The sequence below is a fragment of the Neofelis nebulosa genome, chromosome 12 (assembly GCF_028018385.1).
Source record: "Neofelis nebulosa isolate mNeoNeb1 chromosome 12, mNeoNeb1.pri, whole genome shotgun sequence".
Lineage (NCBI taxonomy): Eukaryota > Metazoa > Chordata > Mammalia > Carnivora > Felidae > Neofelis > Neofelis nebulosa.
Genome location: NC_080793.1, coordinates 56343763 through 56364289, shown reverse-complemented (window position 1 = coordinate 56364289; position 20527 = coordinate 56343763). Strand labels below are relative to the sequence as shown.

General features: G+C 37.3%; 1 protein-coding gene and 1 pseudogene across 12 annotated transcripts in view; both read right to left on the bottom strand.

The window, feature by feature from the left end:
• Positions 1-20527, bottom strand: part of MPDZ (multiple PDZ domain crumbs cell polarity complex component) — a 169630-nt gene that overhangs the window by 64503 nt on the left and 84600 nt on the right. For 11 of the 12 annotated variants that reach the window (XM_058695337.1, XM_058695343.1, XM_058695346.1 and 8 more), the window contains 6 exons: positions 20125-20310; positions 18752-18961; positions 16973-17089; positions 14277-14444; positions 6599-6880; positions 6184-6307 (listed from right to left, as the gene is read on the bottom strand). In XM_058695337.1, coding sequence (XP_058551320.1) covers positions 6184-6307; positions 6599-6880; positions 14277-14444; positions 16973-17089; positions 18752-18961; positions 20125-20310 — 1087 coding nt within the window. The remainder of the gene's footprint in view (positions 1-6183; positions 6308-6598; positions 6881-14276; positions 14445-16972; positions 17090-18751; positions 18962-20124; positions 20311-20527) is intronic. The other variant, XM_058695344.1, reaches the window with a different exon arrangement.
• LOC131491883 (large ribosomal subunit protein uL6-like) lies at positions 1027-2855 on the bottom strand (annotated as a pseudogene).

Genomic DNA, 20527 nt, shown 5'->3' with positions numbered 1-20527 from the left:
GAACCAGATAACTGATTCCAAATCTGGGTTTCACCACTTCTAATCAGTATGGCCTTGCGCTGACTTAACATCACACTTGGCCTCATTTTACTCATCTGTAAAATGGGAATAATATCTCCTTTTAGAGTTGCTTAAAGAATTATATGAGAAAAACACGGGGAGTACCTTTCAAAGTGCCTGGCACAAAGTTCCCAAAAAAGTACAAAATAAAAGCAAAAGAAAACTCACAAAAATGTATTCTAAAGGCATCTCTAGCCCAATCCAAAGCTATATTGCTCTCTAAAGGCTAAATGCAAACCTCAGCTTTATGTATTAATTTTTTTAACATTTACTTATTTTTTGAGAGACAGAGAAAGACAGAGCTTGAGCGGGGGAAGGGCGGAGAGAGAGAGACAGAATCCGAAGCAGGCTCCAGGCTCTGAGCTGACAGCATAGAACCTGACGTGGGGCTCAAACTCACAAACCTGGAGATCATGAGATCATGACCTGAGCTGAAGTCAGACACTTAACTTGACTGAGCCACCCAGGTGCCCCTTAATTCAGCTTTAAAGTAAAGCATATTCTAGTAATCTTGATGTAGCCTTGGGCAACGCAAGCACTAAAGTGTGACGTATGGTACGTGAAAACCAGAGACAGACTAAGGTTTGAGTACTGGCCCCACCTTCCAACTGCTGAATACTTTTCAGAGAAATTCCTGAGTCTGCCTATGTTTCTGTTCCTAATCAGTGAAAAGAAGGTAATACCTTTCTTTCCATCTGACCTTTTGACCTTTTCTTTTTACCTTCAAGTTCTAATACAATGTAATTAGCCAATGGACCACAACCTTATCAAAAACCATCAAGATTAGATTTTTTTAAAGATATTATGTGCATGTGTATGTATTAGCATATAACATTTCTCCCTTACATCTGACCTTTTGACCTTTTCTTTTTACCTTCAAGTCCTAATACAATGTAATTAGCCAATGGACCACAACCTTATCAAAAACCATCAAGATTAGATTTTTTAAAGATATTATGTGCATGTGTATGTATCTGAACATAACATTTCTCCCTTAAATTTAACAAAGTTAAAAAAGAAGTGATTCATGACATCAAAGCAAACAGAATGTGGCAGCTTTTATGGAAGTCTGTCATTTATTAACAATTTCTTTTGGTTATCACTAGAGAAAGAAACAAATTATCCAGAAGGCTGAAAGTGCAAACAACCTTATACAGTTAATTAAGGGGAGACTATGAATCTAAGAAAATGTGTTCAGTGATAGACCCTTTCAGAGCATACTCTCCTATCAGCACAAAGCCAGCCTCTATTCAGGTTTTCTAGAACATAAACACACTTTTTTTGTTAATTTACATTGTAAAGGCAACACTTTTTAAAAGCTTAAATGAATGATTTAATTATTTTAGTGTTTTACACAGATTTTAAATAGTCCTTTTTTTGTGATCCCTTTGCATTTCTTTACTATAAATGCTATAAAAATCTGAATGTCCAACATCTGTCAAATGAGGTAATGGATAAATGTTCTTTCTTTGGCATACTGAAGTTGAACCCCAAAATGCTAGAGGAACCTCAATGGGTTCCAGGAAGTGTAACATCCAGGAACAAAGCCCTGAAAACATTTTGCATACATAAATCATATAAATAAAACTACAAGTTACTTATACTTTTATATTACAAATTAGTTGGCAAACTAATGGTGCTATAATTTCCCACTTACAAGTAAGTGGTTTAGTCTCACAAAGCAAATGAAACGGCTCCCTTATGCTTTTATTTAACCTTATTTTCTTTTACTTTAAGAAAAAGCCCCAAATCAATGCAGCTTTTATTGCCTCTTTAAAATATCACAAGGAAGGCTGGAAAATCAGAAAAATCATGTGGCATCTTGCTGTTTCTGTAGCTGAACGACTTAGATCTTATTCATCAGTGTGCTGGACTGTTCCTTTTTCAGAAACATAGATGTCATCCCAAAATTTTCCAATACCCTTGATTTTAGCTGTTGCGGCTTGCTGAGTCAAAGCAGCTGAGTTTGATACAAATTCAACGTCATTTCCTTCAAGAATTAACTCATCTTTCTGGGTTTGAGATACTGAACAAGCAACACCCGGCCTCGCCCAACCCTGTGGATGTATTTTTCACCCAAGAAATTTCAGATTTCAACAGGAGAAGGCTTCTCCTGAATAACAACACTGAAGGGGAAATGAGCATACATAGACCTCATCTTAGAACAGAAGCCCAGCGTAACGCCCTTGACCACGTTCTGCACGTGACTACAGATAGTACAAATGGTAGCCAGTTCATTTGTATTTCCCCACCATTTGTCAACTCAGAGCCTCTTCTTTTTCCTTCCAAGAGACTGAGTTCCATATTGATGTGACTGAAGTCCTTCCGTACAGTTCCTCCGGGGACCTTCACCGTACCGGTGCATCTCTTCAGAATGATGTCAACATTCTCTGCTCTGTCAACGGTCTAATTACTGACAATGGTCTTCATTCTCACAGTAGATGCAGCAAAGAGCTCTTACGATTTAATTTTAAAGTCAAACTGAGGTTTAATGGGATTTCCTGGGACGCCCGGGTGGCTCAGTCGGTGAAGCGTCCGACTTCGGCTCAGGTCATGCATGATCCTGTGGTCCATGAGTTCGAGCCCCGCGTGGGGCTCTGTGCTGACAGCTCAGAGTCTGGAGCCTGCTTTGCATTCTGTGTCCCTGCCTCTCTCTGCCTATCCCCCACTCACGTTCTGTCTAGCTCCCTCAAAAATAAATAAGTGTGAAAAAAAATGTTTTTAAAGGGATTTCCTGATATGGTAGAATGCAAGGATAGTTCACCTTTCACTGCTTTTTTTCCCCAAGAGCTTCATCATCTTAGTGTATTTCTTACATCTAAACTTAAAAGTCAAAGTGTCCAACAATAAATGAAGGTGGTGCTTATATATAAAATGGCATTATTACTTAGTCTTAAGAAGGAAGGAAATCCTAAAAAACCTAATAAAGGAAATTCTGACATGGGATTTGAATGAATGAGTCTTGAAGACATTATGCTAAGAGAAGTAAGCCAATCACAAAGGGACAAATACTGTATGATTCCATCTACAGGAGGTTCTTAGGGACAGTCAATATATATATAGACACAGACAGCGGAATGGGTGCCAGGGGACAGGGAGAATGGGTATTTATTATTTAATGAGTACACAGTTTCAATTTGAGAAGATGAAAAACTACTGGAGATGGCTGGTAGTGACAAGCTGTGCAACTATGTGAATGGACTTATTGTTACAGAAATACGCACTTAAAAATATTTAAAACGGTCAATTCTGTATATCCTGTATGATGCTAAAAAATGATACAGCCTGACATACTAAAATAGAGCAAGCAAAAAATCCACATGATTGTCTCAACAGATGAAGAAAAATATTTGACAAAAGTCAACATCCTCTCAGCAAACTAAAAATAGGCAAGCAATCCAAGGGGTCAGTTTGTAAAATCAGGTATACTCACACCATGGTTCTTACAAGAGTCTCCCAACTGCTTCCAATATAATCTACCAGCCTGTGCCAGAATGATCTTGAAACGCAATCAGATCATGTCCCTCTTCTGCCCTTAGCAACCACCTCCGGTAGGAACCTAAAGCAGGAGCGGGTTAGGACAGACGTCCTGTGTCCTGCACAGGAACCCCTCCAGCAACTGTATCCCACCTATCATTTCTTCAGCTTCAATTCTCACTCTGCCCACTGTCACACCCCACCTCATCCACGCCACAGAAACCAGTCACGTTTCACATCACTCTGCCTCAGCTCTAGCAGCTTCCGATTTTTCCCCATCCCTCAGTTATGTGATAAAAATCTCCCCTTTGAAATCTTTCTTTGCATTCTGTGTCCCTGCCTCTCTCTGCCTATCCCCCACTCGTGTTCTGTCTAGCTCCCTCAAAAATAAATAAAAGTGTGAAAAAAAATGTTTTTAAAGGGATTTCCCGATATGGTAGAACGCAAGGATAGTTCACCTTTCACTGCTTTTTTTCCCCAAGAGCTTCATCATCTTAGTGTATTTCTTACATCTAAACTTAAAAGTTAAGGTTACTCGACACTCAGAGTAGGCATCAGTTATTCCTGTTAAGCTTTCAAATGTTCTTTATATGAGTGTCTATCATGGCGTGTATTTTAATGCATTTAGGATTCTATATGTTGATTTTCTTACTCTCTAAAACTCATGTTCCTTGAAGAAAGTTATTAAATCGTGCTATCTATGCATGGTGGTGAGAATACAGAAGACAATAAGTGTTTGATAGTTGAATAAATAAATACACTAGAATAGGGGTTTTCACATGGGCTTTGCAAAACCTCTGCCTTACAAGCAAGTCAAAAAAATGGGTTCTGTGGCCAATGAAATGTGAGAAATGCTGCATTCTATAACCTCTTCTTAGAGATCCACAGTGCACATCTGAGTGCCGAAGATTCCAAGAAGTATTTTTTTGCAAACAAAAATCTGTCTCCTTACGTGTATCACATTCCAGACCTCTAAACTTGTAGCTCATTTACACTCCTATGAACATCCCACAGAACTAGTATTCAAAGTAACATGCTTTCCTTCCAGGGGTGTCTGAGCGGCTCACTCATTTAAGCATTGTACTTCGGCTCAGGTCATGATTCCAGGGTTCATGAGTTTGAGCCCCGCATTGTGGGCTCTCTGCTGTCCGTGTGGAGCCTGCTTCAGATCCTCTGTCTCCCTCTCTCTGTTCCCCTCCCTGCTAGCTCTCTCTCTCTCTCTCAAAAAAAAAAAATAAAAAAAATTAATGGGGGGCCGTGCGCCTGGGTGGCTCAGTCAGTTACGTGTCCAACCCTTGATTTCAGCTCAGGTCATGATTTCACAGTTTGTTAATATGAGCCCCGTGTGGGGCTCCATGCTGATAGTTCAGAGCCTGCTTGGGATTCTCTCTCTCTGCCTCTCTCTCTCAACTCAAAATAAATAAGTAATAAAAAATAAAATAAAATAAAATAAAATTAAATTAAATTAAATTTAAAAAAAAACATAAAAAAACCCAAAGTAACATGCTTTCAGAAACCCTGTATTACCAGATGAAATATTTCTGACACGTTTAGATACCTGTAATATCTGTCTCATAATTAACACATTAATAGGAAGCTCTGTAGCTTAAGTTCTATGTTACTCTACCAAATACAATATATAAGAAATATTATAACTACGGAGAAATTCTCTGCTATAACTCTCCATTTAGCTGCTGTTAGCAGTACCTGGCTGCCACCGAATGGAACAACATCCTGGAGACAGAGATTGGAATCCCGCTCAGCAAGTAAGCACTGTTTGGCTTCTCCACCAAGTCTCAGATTTAACAAGGAAACAATACTCTTCCGTAAGATACCAATGCAGAGGAAACTGCCTGGTCCCATGACAGAAGAACATCACCTCTGATGTGGAGCTAAACAGAGTGTCTCAGGCCACGACTGGGCATCCAGAGCAACTAATTTATGATCCTATTTATCAGCACCAAGCGCTAGGGACAGAGCTGAGTCATCAACTCAAAAGCCTGTGCTCTGCCCGCATACGGTTTTAGCTACTGTAATTGGGACCGCATATCTACAGGAAATCTTCTTTGTCCGATTCAGAAAGTTTTGTGACTGTTCACCAAACGCAACCCTTTATGGGGTTGCGAAAACCCTGCCACCTGGGAAGAAATACTGAATAACTTGCATTTATAGTTTGGTGCTGGCACACCTGGCTGTCTTTTTAGTCTTTATTTCAGTGAATGAGAGAAATTAAACACAAACTGACTTATGCATAACTGGTAACATTCAAAGAAACTAATAATTTACTTTTTCAAAGAATCTGAAATTCCAAATTGCTGACTTTTCATTTTCTAAGAATTCCTTTTCTGATTTGCTGTTTCATACACAAACAGTTCGTATATCTGTTCTTGAAAGTAAATGATGCTCGTGAATACTCTTAAATAATTAAGAGAGTGAGGGATTTACGCTAGTCTGAAGTAAACAAACCTATTAACCATTTCAGGAAAAATAAAGAGTACATAAAAAGAGAAACCATAAAAACTATAGGAAGATTTGTAACACCTTTTTTTATCACCTACACCCAACAATGCTGAAACCATGTTTGATATTTCATCTTTGGCAAGAGGGTTGAAGAGGCAAGATATATGTGGAAAGGAAGGGACTTACCTAGGCTAGAATTGCCTTTTGCTATAGTAATAGTCCTCTCAAAAGATTCGTTGGTTATATTTTGGAGCATGACGCACTCAGCAGGTGAGGTCAGGGAGTTCTGCTGAATTAAGAACTCGGAGCCCTGACAGGAAAAAAAAAAAAAAATCAATCAATCAATCAATAAATAAATAAATAAGTCACATGGAAAGGAAAATAAGACTTTGGAGTATGATTTCAACATCACCCATACTCTCTAACTGGTTGCGCTTTCTTCAGCACGAAGCTATAACCAAAACAAGTTCATAGGTTGGATTCTGAAAATCTCAGCGTCAAGAGAGCACTTGCTCCAAATGCAGAGACCAGCCCAAATCCTCGACCACGTCACTGCTTCCAACCTCATCATAATATACGATACATATCTTTACAACGTTACCTTTCCAGCTGAATCAGGAAGCACAGAAGTAAGCTCTGCACTCGATGTAATTTCAGTTGGCAGGTGAGATTCAGTCCATGCTCTCGAGTTCTCACATTCGTATTGCTGTTCAATAGCATTTGCAGGTGTATAATCATTTACGGTAAAGCCAGAGGCAGGTCCCATGGTCAAGTCCACTGAAGGTGGACTCTCGTCCTGTCTTTGCAGGAGATTCTGGGTGTACAGTTCCTCCAAGGACATGTGCAGATCAAGTACTGGATCTGAAGAATTTTCAGTAACATCCTGATGATGAAAGAACAAAAGGTAAGAAATCATGGCCAGAGACATCAATGTATTTTTGTAAGACCATTTCTTAATGAATAACTATCTGGTAGAAAACAAAACACAACACAATTATTCATTACCCAAAAAGTATTAGCAAACATACAAATTCTTCACTTAGCTAACATTCTGTAGATGTTTATTTTTATAATGCTTTTGAATACATTTCCTACAAATCATAGATGTTATGTTCAACTGAGTTATTCTTGTATACTGTGCACGAGATCGCTGAAATACAATATTATATTCTATTCACAAATAAAATTATTTTTAGTTCAATCCACACAGGAAGGCAAGTAACTTGTATTTTCAAATCCTATTTAAACAAGCAGTTCATTTTCAATCAGTACGAAGTTCCTATTTAATATCAAGAGAATATTGATTCTGATTTACAAGAATCTCCATGAAAAAATTATTTTGATAGTCACTTGTAAGTATTTATGGAGAACAGAAAGCTATGTTATTCAAATTATTATAGGGAAAATTCTCATAAATATTGTGCAAAATATACACAGGAAATATTAAGAAGGTATATAATAAGGTATAGGTTCTAAAGTAGGCTCTCTTATTAACAATCTATATATATCACCGCAGAACCTCTCTTGGCTTTATACTTTACTTAATTTCTAAAATTCCCTGAAACTTTAAAATTCGGTCCTTCGACAAAAATGCAGGCATGTACTAACAACAGACATACTGTATCACTTGTGTGCTTTGGGCAAGCCGTTGCTACACGAACTGCTAGTGAACAAACACCAATTTTCCCTACAATCCTCATAATTAATATTTTTAAAGTATAAGAGTACCGTATGAATACATTATCATCAGCAAAGATTCAAGCCGTGCAGATATATACGTGTGTGCTTACAGAGTACAATCTGAAAGCTTTTCCTTATGGCTCCTACTCCCATTATTTTCCCTGGTAGAAATGGCTGGAGTCAGTTGGATGTCTGTCAGAAGTTTGTATTTATTTGCATAATAAATAGATACACATACACGTGCATACTCACGCATACTACATGCAATGCACTTGTACATTTTTAAAACCTCACTGAAACCATTCGTTAAATAGAATGTTTTCACTTTCTTTATTGAAGTATCTAATATCTGGGCAGGAGAGATTTCCATGTCCGTAAATAAAAATCAATTTCAATCTTGTGGCCACAAAACTATTCCTAAGTATGAAAGGCACTGGAGCACAGACTCTGGAGCACAGGCTCAGATGCTCACTGCATCACTAGTTATACTGTGTGTCGTGGTCCCCTCATCTATTAATTGGGGAAAATAAAAGGACATATTTCAGGACTGTTGGGAGGACAGAGAGAGTTAATACCACAAAGTACTGGGACACCTGGGTGGCTCAGTTGGTTGGGTTAAGCATCTGTCTCCCAGTCAGGTCACCATCTTGCGGTTTGTGAGTTCAAGCCCTGCGTTGGCTCTGTGCTGACAGGTCGGAGCCTGGAGTCTGCTTCAGATTGTGTGTCTTCCCTCTCGCTCTCTGCCCCTCCCCCACTTGTGCTCTCTCTCTCTCTTACTCTCTCTCACTCTCTCAAAAATAAACATTAAAAAAATTTAAAATAATACTACAAAGTACTAAGATATCTGACTTAAGAGAAAATGCCCAATAATTATTAGCCATTGCTGTTATTTTATTACACATCTTTGTGCATATGAGAAAATTTATTTAGTATAAACTAGAATTATGGGCCGAATAATATGCACACTTAGATGCTGGCATATATTGCCAAAGAGTCTTCCAATTTTTGCTCACAAAAATATGGGAATACCTTTTAACTGACCTTGCCAACCCGAAATTAGTTTGCTAATTTGAGCTGAAAGAAATATATTCTAAATAAATATAAAATTTAGAGTTTACTATGCATGTCCCTGACAATTAGTGAGAACGTGACAATTGTATATCTCCTGTCAATACTTCCTTCATATATTTAATCCAACTTTTCATAAGTTTCATCAGGGTTTCCACTTGTTCCTGTCATTGATACACTGTATATGAAAAGTCTGTGATATATACCACAAATATTTCTGAGTCTTTACTTATCTTCTCTGCCTGTACATGTTATGTTATATAGATATACATGCAGAAATTAAATTCTTTATGTAATCAAGAATTCTTTATGGAAAGAAATTCTTGATGCAAAGTGTCAAATTATTTTTGTGCTTCTGGGTTTCGTAAGTTGCTTAATAAATCCTTCCACACAAAGTAAATGAAATGCTTTCTAGTATTTTTCTTATTTATAAATGCTTTCTTTTCAGATTCAGTTTTAATCCTTCTAGAATTGATTTCAGGGTGTGGCAAGAGATATGGGTCCCTTTCTGTTTTTCATAAAAGGGTAATCAATTTTTCCAATACAGTCCATTACATTCCTCTTCTTCAGTGTAAGTTATCATCTCCCTGGAATTATCAAATATTCTTGGTACAAAGAACTGAGGCAAGTGGGAGCATCACGCAAGCAAGTAACACCTTTAGACTCTTCGGGAACAATGACAGGAAACCATCATCCTCCACACAGTTGGAGTCTAACCAATAACCTGTTGGCCCACTCACCCAACTTTGGTGATTTTGTTCTAATGAAAAACAACAATGCACTTACTACAGAATTAGCTTCTGTATTACTATATTAATTATAATATTTAGCAGTAAATCATTTTCCTCAGGCCTCAAATAAAGGTTACAATTAAAAAACACTTTTCATCACAAAAAGAGGTCAAGCCACCCTTGTTAGCTGGGGTTTACTATAAATCGTGTAACAGAAATTTCCATGCATTATTCATAAAGGAGTTAACACAGACACACAGAAAAGAAAGAGCTAATCAACACAGCAGACAACATACGCCTACTTCAGAAACGTTTCTAGTTGCTGAACAACCAACTGAGTTTTATTTTTAAAAGTCTTATGGATCTAAAAGAAAAGCAGCTCTTCCCCTGTAAGATGTTCAAAAATAATTCTATAATTTCCCAGTGCAACTTGGTAGCTAAACCGAAGTCTTGCAAAAAATCCACATTAATATGTGCCTCTACTTCATACGGCCTTGTTCTCAGGGAAACAAAATGACAGGTTAAATAAAAATGTCAAGGACACTTGTAAACCGCCGTTTAAAGGTGATGAATAAGTGAGGGTAATACCTGGGCACATTATTTACTCAGATGATTTATTTATATAGACTAAGTAAATACTGAAACATTTACTGGACACAACCTAATATTCTCAATGAGCACTCTACCACAAAAGCCTTTTCATAGTCTTTTCATGTGGGAAAATATACTACAAGCACAACTGCCCCAACTTACCATCATTCTCCCACCCTTTCTGAGATAAGGTATAGTGCTTCCTTTATTGTTCATACACTGACCCAACTGAGCAAAAGAAGCGACTGGTTTTATACCTTGAGAGCCTGTCGGTTTGTCACTAAGACTTCCACAATCACTCTCAGCATTCTGACTGGAGTGCTTTAATTAGTTTTTCATACTAACCCCTGCTCCAAAGAAAGAAACAAACATTTTAAACATGGGTGTGAAGGCAGCAACATTTAATACTACAGAATGACTCTAAATGGAGATCTATAGGAATAGGTAGATTTTTATTTTTTGTTAATTGTTTTTTTTTTTTTTTTGAGAGAGAGAGAGAGCACAAGCAGGGAAGAGGGGCAAAGGGACACACGCAGAGAGAGAAAGAGAGACAGAGAGAAAGAGAGAAACAGACAGGAGAGAGAGAGAGAGAGAGAGAGAGAGAGAGAGAGAGAGAGAGAGAGAGAGAGAAAAGCCCAAGCAGGCTCCACTCCACACTCAGCGCGGAGCCCAACACGGGCTTGATCTCGGGACCTACTGTGGGATCGTGATCTGAGCAAAAATCAAGAGACGCTCAACTGAATGAGCCACCCAGCTGCCTCAGATTTTACTGTATTTTTTTTTTTTAAATCATGGAATCCATTAGCTGTGTTTTATGTGCATGGTGCAAGAAGGGGCTTCTCTCTGGACAAACACCGAGTTTCCCTTGCACTAGAATCAACAGCATTTCCTAGTGGGACCAATATGAAGAATGAAGGGCATGCACAAAACTGGTAATCATTTCATCCCTGGGGTGAGAGCCAGCGTGGATGTAAAACAAAGGGCGGGGCATGGGAATGTGGATAAGGAGTAGAAAGGAAGACTCCTTTCTATATAAGTATTCTATAACTATATGTAAGTATGTATGTATTCTTTATAAGTATTCGATCTTTATTGGGTGTATTTAAAAATCCAAAACAGGAAAAAATAAATGAAAGCATCCTCTTCCCAAAACCATGTTGAGCTTTTAAACAAAAGTCTACAAGCACTTCAGTTTGTAAAACAATTATTTCTGCATTTTGTTATGTCTGTGAAGGTGACAAGGAAAAGGGGATAAAAAGAAAAAAAATATTCAAACCTATAACAATGAGAAAATCCACTGGGTTCTGGCCATTCAAATTCACACTTCAATGACCTTCCTCTGTTAGTCCAGATGCCATAGAAGTAGCTGGACGGTATTTTTCAGATTCCTGAGTAATGGTTATTTTCCTTGAACTGTTACATGATAATCAAATTAAGCAAACACCACTCCTTAAAAAATAAAAATCAGAATGGGCTCCCAGATGGGAGAATTTGGGGCAAAGGAGCTCCAAGGTGTGCCTCCAGGCCTTGGTATCCAAGCTGCTGGCCAGGCCCACACTCTGCTTGTAGGAGTCAGGCCTTCCTCTAAGAGGACTCCCCGCTCTGGATGATTAGTTCTTACAGCTTCTGGTAGTATACATGACCACGGTCAAAGACTTCTCTCTCATCAAGGTAAGAGAAAAGGTGAAACTATTTGTGCATTTCCAACCACCAAGATTATTACATAGCTAACAAAGTAAAGTCAAAACTGTGAGCAATCACTGAGATCCTCACACTATTTTATACTTCTTTCAAATCAGTATGGAGGCTTTGCTGTCTTAAATATCACATACTGTATGATTTTATCTTATCAATTAAAGGATTCCAAAGTGAACTCGCTTTTAAGAAAAATGGCCAGTTCTAAATTCCATGTCAAACTGCCATGCTGTCTTTTTTTTTTTTTTAACGTTTATTTATTTTTGAGACAGAGAGAGACAGAGCATGAACGGGGGAGGGTCAGAGAGAGAGAGGGAGACACAGAATCTGAAACAGGACCCAGGCTCTGAGCTGTCAGCACAGAGCCCGACGTGGGGCTCGAATTCACAAACCGCAAGATCATGACCTGAGCGGAAGTTGGATGCTTAACCGCTGAGCCACCCAGGCGCCCCAACCATGCTGTCTTTTTAAAATAAATTTAGTGCAAAGAAACAGGACGATGGATGCATCATCTGGTTTTTTATTTATGTACAATTTTCTAGTAAATACCTTGGTACTATGAAGATGCCATAAAACAAAAACAAAAATAAAAAACAATGCTGCAGTGATTTACCATGATGCAGAAACAGTCCTACTTGCTAAGAAAAATTGAAAGCACACAGGAGTTTCTCAATGTGTTTTAAAACACCCTCATTAATGTCTTCTTTGTTGTTTTGTAGTTTAAATATTTCAGTTGATAGGCCAGCTTGCCAAAATTTGCTTCAACAAAAGAGTAAACTGCTTAGGGAGAAAAAAAAAAAAAAAAGGAGGCAAATAGACTTCAGTAAGCCAATATGGTGTGCTGCATACAGCCAGCATTTGCCCTGTAAAATATATGCTTCTCAGTATGCAGATTGTGTAATCCCTTTAAGTAACAATTACTAAGTTAAACAATGCAATCTGTCCCGCTGGCAAGAAGAAGTGTGCTATGCTGTGGATTAGGAGAGTCCATTAGGAGATGAGCTCAGCTTCCAGCCCTGAGGCCAGTAAAGACTGAACACGTTCCAGACGGGACGTGGTCACACAGACCGTCTCAGGTGTGGTGAGAGAGGAGCAGCTGCTCCATTCAAGATTATACCTTGCAAACCAATTCAAGGAGATTTCCCAGCATCATCTGCAAGGGTAACAGGTGCACCTTGAACGTGAAAGAAAATGCTTTGAAAATGTTCTGGCCAAAAAATTACTTGTTAATCAGGAAAGGAGGAAAAGTGTGCTAGACTCGCGGAAATTCTGCTCTCCATCTTGTTCAAAAATACAGATCTCCTTCCCACTGAATTTATGTGGAAAACAGATGTTTCCTGTATTTAAGTACGTTATTGTCCAGTCTTTTTATCTTCGTTTTTAATGTTTATTTATGGTACATTTCCAACATAGAAGAATAAAGAAAATATATCCGTATATGAACTCTTGGCCCGGATTTAACCGATGTTAACATTTTGCCATATTTTCTTCAATCTCTCTTTCCTCTTAAAAGGATATAATTCATTACAGATACAGCTGAATTCCTACGCTTCCTTCTTTCTCAAAGAATAAATTGTTTCCTGAAGTTAAAAAATGTCATTTCCCACACACACTCACACACAATCCTCATAAAATACATCGTATTGTTTTGTCTATCAGTTTCTAGAAAATATTTTTAAAAACTCAACGAATCAATAGAAAGATAGGCAACACAATATAAAAATTGTCAAAAGATATTAAGAGGCCATGGGTAGAAGTGAAAACCAAATGGCCAATATATGAAATGGTGTTCAACCCCACTAGAAATCAGAACTCCAAATCCAAATAGTAAGATACCATTTCACATCCAGAAGATTGGACAGGTTTTAAAATAATTACTTATTAAACCTTATAAAGTACCTCACCAAGAAAATGAATGGAGTTGGGGCACTCGTGCCAATACTCTATTTCTAAAATATACTTGGCACAGATATGTCAAATAATAACTAAATTCTTCATCCAGTGACGTTTAAACATACTTTGCCATTCACTGTGATTTCTACATAAAGTATTTTTGGCATCATTTTACATAAAAACATATAACAGCATTAAATTTAACTTGCTGGTAAATATTAATGCAAGAAACATTTACCATCCAACTCTGCATGAAAATCAATTTTAAAACCATTAAGAAAATAAAGTTATACTTGTGATTTTTCTAAAGTAGACACAGCTAAAACACAATTTGAGAAATACATTGACTTTTTTCTTTCTAACATGCAAATACTAATCAAAGCTTTGAATCCTTGGGTCTATCATTCTGCAAAACCGAACAATTTAGGTAGTACTTAGTAGTCTAGTAAAAGATGCTCAATCAGCACTACCTGAATGAAACTGTGCTTTAGTCTGAATGAATCCATGACTGGAGAAACACAGTGCCTCTAACATGCTACTCCCACAATTCCCCATAAACACTGACCTCTGGAAAATTACACGGAAGGCTCTCCCATAAATAAAATGACAATCCCTTTGTACCTTGGGAGGAGAAGATGGAAGGGAGGGACCATAGTTCAGGCCATCGCTACAAGCACTGCCATGAAGAGATAAAATAGAGGCTTGAGTGGAGTAGATACTGTCATTATCAGGAGAGTACTGAGACTCAAATGTAGATTCATCTGCTAAGTCAGCCTCATTTGTGTCCACCTAGGAACAAAAATGATAGTATCGGTTGGAAATTCTGTTCTGTTACATATACGACAAGTCTCTACCTGAGACTAAAAAGCATCCCGGCATTCATTCTATCTCCTACATGACCCCTTCACACTCTACGACACCTCAGAGACCGACTAACGCAAGAGAATAAGGACAAATCAGGGCTGGCATCAGTTATTTATTCCAATAATAAAAGGGCAAAGGTAACAATTAACAAATGGCCGGGATCAATTCTAAGTTTAAAAAGTTCCATAAATTAAGGAAAATATTTACTTTTTCCAGTCACACTATTTTAAAAAATACCTGCCCGACTCCTAGAACTGTCTAATAAAATGAATGAGGTCAACACCTTCCCTATTCAACTAACATAAACTCAACAAGTTTATTAGATTTTATTAAATTTATTAAAGTTTATTAAATTTTATTTATGTAAGTTGAATTAAATTTCAGCAAGGCATCCAGGCAAATATCTATTTAGAAAACTCACTAAAACAATATATTTTAAGTTATTTTTAACTAGATTTTAAAACCATTCAAATTGCAAACTCAGAACCTGATGGTGATCATCAGAAACCAGAAAGAGTATCTGTGGTTTCATGCTGAAATTATACTAACAAACAAGGGGCCTGATTATGGCTGTGGGGAAGCTATAAAGTAATAAACTCCTATTGTTGGAAAACTCATAGAAAGTAGAGAATTTGACTGTATATTAACTCCTGTTACTATTGGGGCACCTGGGTGGCTCAGTTATTTAAGCATCCGACTCTTGAATTTTGGGTCAGGTCATGATTTCAGGGTTTGGGGCACTGAGCCCCACATCAGACTCTGTGCTGACAGTGCAGAGCCTGCTTGGGATTCTCTCTCTCTCTCTCTCTCTCTCTCTCTCTCTTTCTCTGTACCTTCCTTGCTTGTGCTCTTTCTCAAAATAAACTTAAAAAACAAAACAAAACAAAAAACCCCAACTCCTATTACTATCTTCTGTAGCAGAACGAAGTGAAGCAATCAACTCATGATGAGTCTGAAGCTCCATTTACAATTCACTTACAGTTACACCTTAGAATACATAGAACTAACATAAATACTACCCTTCTCCAATATTACCAGTATTTTCTGTCTTGATGGCAAAATCCCTGGTGTTCTACTTCTTTGTGATTTCAACTTACATGTATTTTCCCAAGAGAAGAATTAATAACATTATACCAGGTCACATTCTTACAAAAACATGGTAAGAACACAGATAGGCCATTTCCAAGTGACCCTCTTTCTAATAATACATTTTAAATATATGTTCAAAATTCATTAGTTAACTGCTTTGTTGAGTTTTACTCTTCACAAATACACATCATATAGAACAATCTAGATAATAAATAACACTGCTATCTAGATAGATGGTATTAACTAAGCTTTGTGCAATGGATTATTAATATTGTAATGTGATACTGTTGCATTTAATATACTCCAAAACTTTCCAAAAGGCAATTTTAGGAGCTGGTTAATATAAAAATATTAACAAGGAGAACTGTCTCCCCAGAATTAGAATTATCAAAATCAAATAATTCATACTTTGTTTTAAAGCAAGATATGCACAATTGGTTATAAGTACATAATGGAGAATGTCATGGGTTTTAAACCTCGCTCTAGTCTGATGCCCTGAAACAAGAATTTAAAAAGTTGGGCATATTCCTTTGTAGTCACACAGGGCAATGTCTGCCCAAAAGAAAAGTTAGGTCAGGAACCTGGCTTTAATAGAAGTAATGCAATAGGATGTACAATCTGTTATATTTATGTTGTATAAATGCCACATGTTTATTTATATCTAGTATTTACCTTTATATTTTAATTATTGCTATAGTATTGTCTCCTCTACCAGACTGTAAAGTTCTTAGGAGCAAGATTCATGTGTTTATTCGTCAAAGTGACCTCCAGTGGTCCACAAATACATTTATTCCAACAAATAATTTTTACATAGATCAAGTAAAAATAAAATTTTAATTAAAAATTTTCTAGCAAATCAGTGATGTTTACATTCTGTAATTTGAGAAAACGTGGATTTTGACTATTTTGGAAACTTTCGTGTTCTTAATAACTGCATCAATTGATATATTTTCACATTATTTAAATATCAAGTGGAAAAAATACACTTGTTAATAACCTTGTTAACAGGTAGCCAAAACACCTGATTAATGACTGAATACTAAAGACAGTTACATAAATGCCTAGAAATGGCCCAAGTATGAAATTAAAACAATCGGGTGTTTCAACAACTTTTGGTATGACGTGAAGATTAATTCTACCAGTTGTCAGAATGCATTGCCAACTGAATTCCCTCCCCAAATCCAACAAATAGCTTTCACACATGATTTCTGAACTATGAGAACCACTGCAGTTGAAATTAAAATGTTTACTTTTCCAAAACATAATGAATAATGAGTAGAGTAAGATTTTAGGATATTTTGAAAGGCAAAATATAAGACTCATAAGATTTCTGAAAGAAAGCTTGATAAGTTGTGGCCACTAACCAGAGCCAAGTCAGCCCTGAAGAGGGCTTTGTCAGCCAGCCCTTCCTCCTTGCAGGAGTGTGGCGAGTAGAGAAAGGAATCTTCCTTAGCAGAAACATAACCTTCTTCTGGTGAAAGCTGCAGGGAGAATGAGGCTCAGTGTTTGAGGATGAGGATAAGAGAGAACAGCAAGGAGGAAAGAAGGAAAGCAGGGGAGGGGGATAGGAGAAGAACAGTCAGAAGAGAAGAGGAAAAAAAATGGGAAAGTTTTCAAATGATAAATATTCATATTTAATGTTTTGATTTGTTAAATACAACAAGGATATTTCTTCTAATACCAACACATCAACTGTTAAGTGAGAATCCCTTCTAACGTTTTCACTCTTCTTATAAAAGATCATCCAAATCAATAATTTTTTATATTATAGTAATCTTCTGGCCATTTTTATCTGCCAAATATTCTGGCTACACAATGACTTCTTAACATAAAAATAAGTAAGGCACTTTTTAGGTGTTAAGATATAAAGGAAGCTGCATGAAAAAAAAAAGAACATTAAAAAGAAGGATCAACTTCTAGTTGTCATCCTTTACTAGAACATGATGATAAAGCATGTGATTTACTTGACAAGGAATGTGAGTGAACTCTACAGTGAAGCCTCTCAATTGAGCATGGTTTAAAAAAACACACAAAAATTCTCTCTGTAGACAATCTGCTTATATTATAGACCCAATATAAGGATATTGTAACTGATCACACTGACAGAAAACCTAACATTTTTATTTCAATCTCAAATAAAATAGGCTAAAATCTTCAGATTGCCTTGCCCACATCACCCTGTATTAATAACATATGCAGAACTTGCCTCCTTTTCTCTGTTTTCATAAATATATTTTCATAGGCTGACAAAGTTCACTTTGTAATACAAAGTGAGGCATGAAAAATTTAATTAACATTGCAAATATATTAATAAAGCTTACTATTTGAACAAATGCTTTCATAAAGTCAGCAAATTGTTATCTGATGTTTAGGCAAATACACCTCTGTGTTTGTGTTTTAAGAAAGGTGTATTTGCCCTTTCACTTAAAATAGATTTATACACAGAAAAAGCCCTCCAAATATTGAGAACGTCTCTAATATTTATTTGCAATTCAGTGATAAGTGCTATGTTGTAATCATTATACCTAATAAACATACTGACGTTATGTAGCATGAACTGATTAGTTGTTTTTAATACTGTACTAATTAATAACAGGAGGGCTATTCCCTCCCAGGAGGAGAGCCAGAAGCTGATGAACCTACTGTGAAAAGTTCAATTTCTTGCTCTGCAGTAATTAGACAAGAAATGTGTTGAAATCAACAGAATGCAGGACCTTAAACCACACTGACAGGGATCCTACTTTATTCCACTATAATTAAAGATTCCACTGTCAGTTGTTAATGCTATTAATTTCTCTAATACCCCACTACATTGGTATAGATGTTTTAAGGCATATTTCTTTGAAAATACTCATTTGATACTCATCGTGACCTTACTACCCAATAAAAAAACAGATCAAAAGTGAACTACAAAACTATAATTTTAAAGTTACAAATTTATTTCTGAATTGTCAGTTTTCTTTACTTTTTAAAAAAAATATTACTCAAAATTAAATCTTTATACTCACAGAGCCAATAACCATCTTGGTCAAAATTACCACATGTCACGATTCATTCACGAGAACACCTTCTGAAGCTAACAGTAAGCCTGAAAGCCATTTTGTTTACAAATTTTTAAAAAGCAGTAAAACATGAATTCTTACAGGTAAAGGCTTGGCTACTCCAATTCTCACAGTTCCTGATGGCGCACCCTTCAGTGCCTGCACAGCTTCCTCAAGACTGCTGTTTTCCAAGGTAACATCATTGACAAACATGAGTCGATCTCCAGGAAGAAGTCGACCGTCCTTTTCGGCAACGCCCCCAGGCACCAAAGAACGAATTACAATCACAGTGCTCGCTGGATCAATGGGATCCTGACAAAATGAGGGGGAAAAAAAAATAAGGTAGCTCCTTTTTACATGGGGGGGGGCGGTGGTGGTGGTGGTGGTGTGGGAGTTTTTATAGATTGGTCACTCTGAATTGTAATGGATGGGTACTCATTTCAAATGTCTCAAAAAAGAATTTCAAGCACCACTTCTGAGGAATGAGTGAGGTAAAGGTTGTCTCCGTTTTGCAGAGTGCAGAAGGAGTTCCCCCTGAAGGACGGCATCCTCAAGTACCAAGCTGTTCCTGAGGAGACCTCATCACTGTACAGATCCCTTTAAACTTGTAATTTGAATTTTCGATAAGCTGCCCAATTTTATAACAGGCTTTTGAGGCCAGACATCAGATACAGGATTATTAACAGCGTTTGTTAAGTAGGATGCTACTGCTGTGGAGTGTACCAAATGACGGTCAGGCCTGCCTTCTTGAAATGAAGACATCTAGAAAGAGTCCGTACAGTAGTATGTGACGATGCAGCGTTCAGATACACAGCAACAAGGCTCTGCAATCAAGCCCCATGAAGGAACACAACTCCCATGAATCCTCAGAGGTGGCTCTCCGGTTCAGTATTCATTAATGAGAAGCAACAGCTGTGCTCTCGCACCCGGCATAAGCATTTCCTCAGTTACTCAGCACAGAACACAATGCAGGGTAAGGGTGGAGGCCACACTTGACCAATGTAAGCTTATTCATAAATTTAGTCATTTAGTCAAATGACAGGAATCCATATCCAGTTAGAACTCAGTCATTCACTACAGACAAAAGAAATAAGTATTTAACACTTTCAGTCTTACCACTAAAATATGAACTATCAATTATGAGCACGGGGATAAGAATAATTTAGACATGCTCCCCAAATAACAAAAACAAAAACAAAACAAAAAAAAACTCTATTTCTAGGATAGTCCTAAAATGTATTTTGTAAGCTCTTCCAATTCTCAAGGCTGAAATCTAGAAGAGCTCAATGAATTCAATGTTAAAAGAACCCTTCATGATAAATGAATCCTATATATCATCATTTGGAAAGATTTGCTAGAAACAAGGAAATGTCTTTCAAAACTAAAATATTAACTGATTTTTCTATTATCCACAATATACCTTTAGTATTGTATCGTTTTTTTTACAAAAATTGTTAAAAACAGGATATATTTACCTGATAATCTAAGATGCTAAACCCAAGTCCTTTGTTTCCTTTCTCCAGCTCGATATGCTGAACATCAGCCTCCCACATGGCCAAAGGTCCTTGAACCTCCTCCGCATTCTGACCCACGTCGGTCATCACCAGCGCAGGATCCTCTGTCTCCGAGGACCCGGTGAACTCGCCCAGATCTACGTGCGGCTGCGTAACAGACCGGGCAGCTCTTATTTCAGAGGCACTAGTTTTAGCAGACACATAACCAACACTACAAGGGAAAGGGAGAGGCCCCGCATCTGCCCAGAATAAAACACCCACAAATAAGGGTAGCAACAGCTTACCATGGAACCTTTGCAAATTAAGGCAGTCACTACTGAAAGTTGTTACAGAGGAAGAAATACCTAACTTGGAACAGGCATTA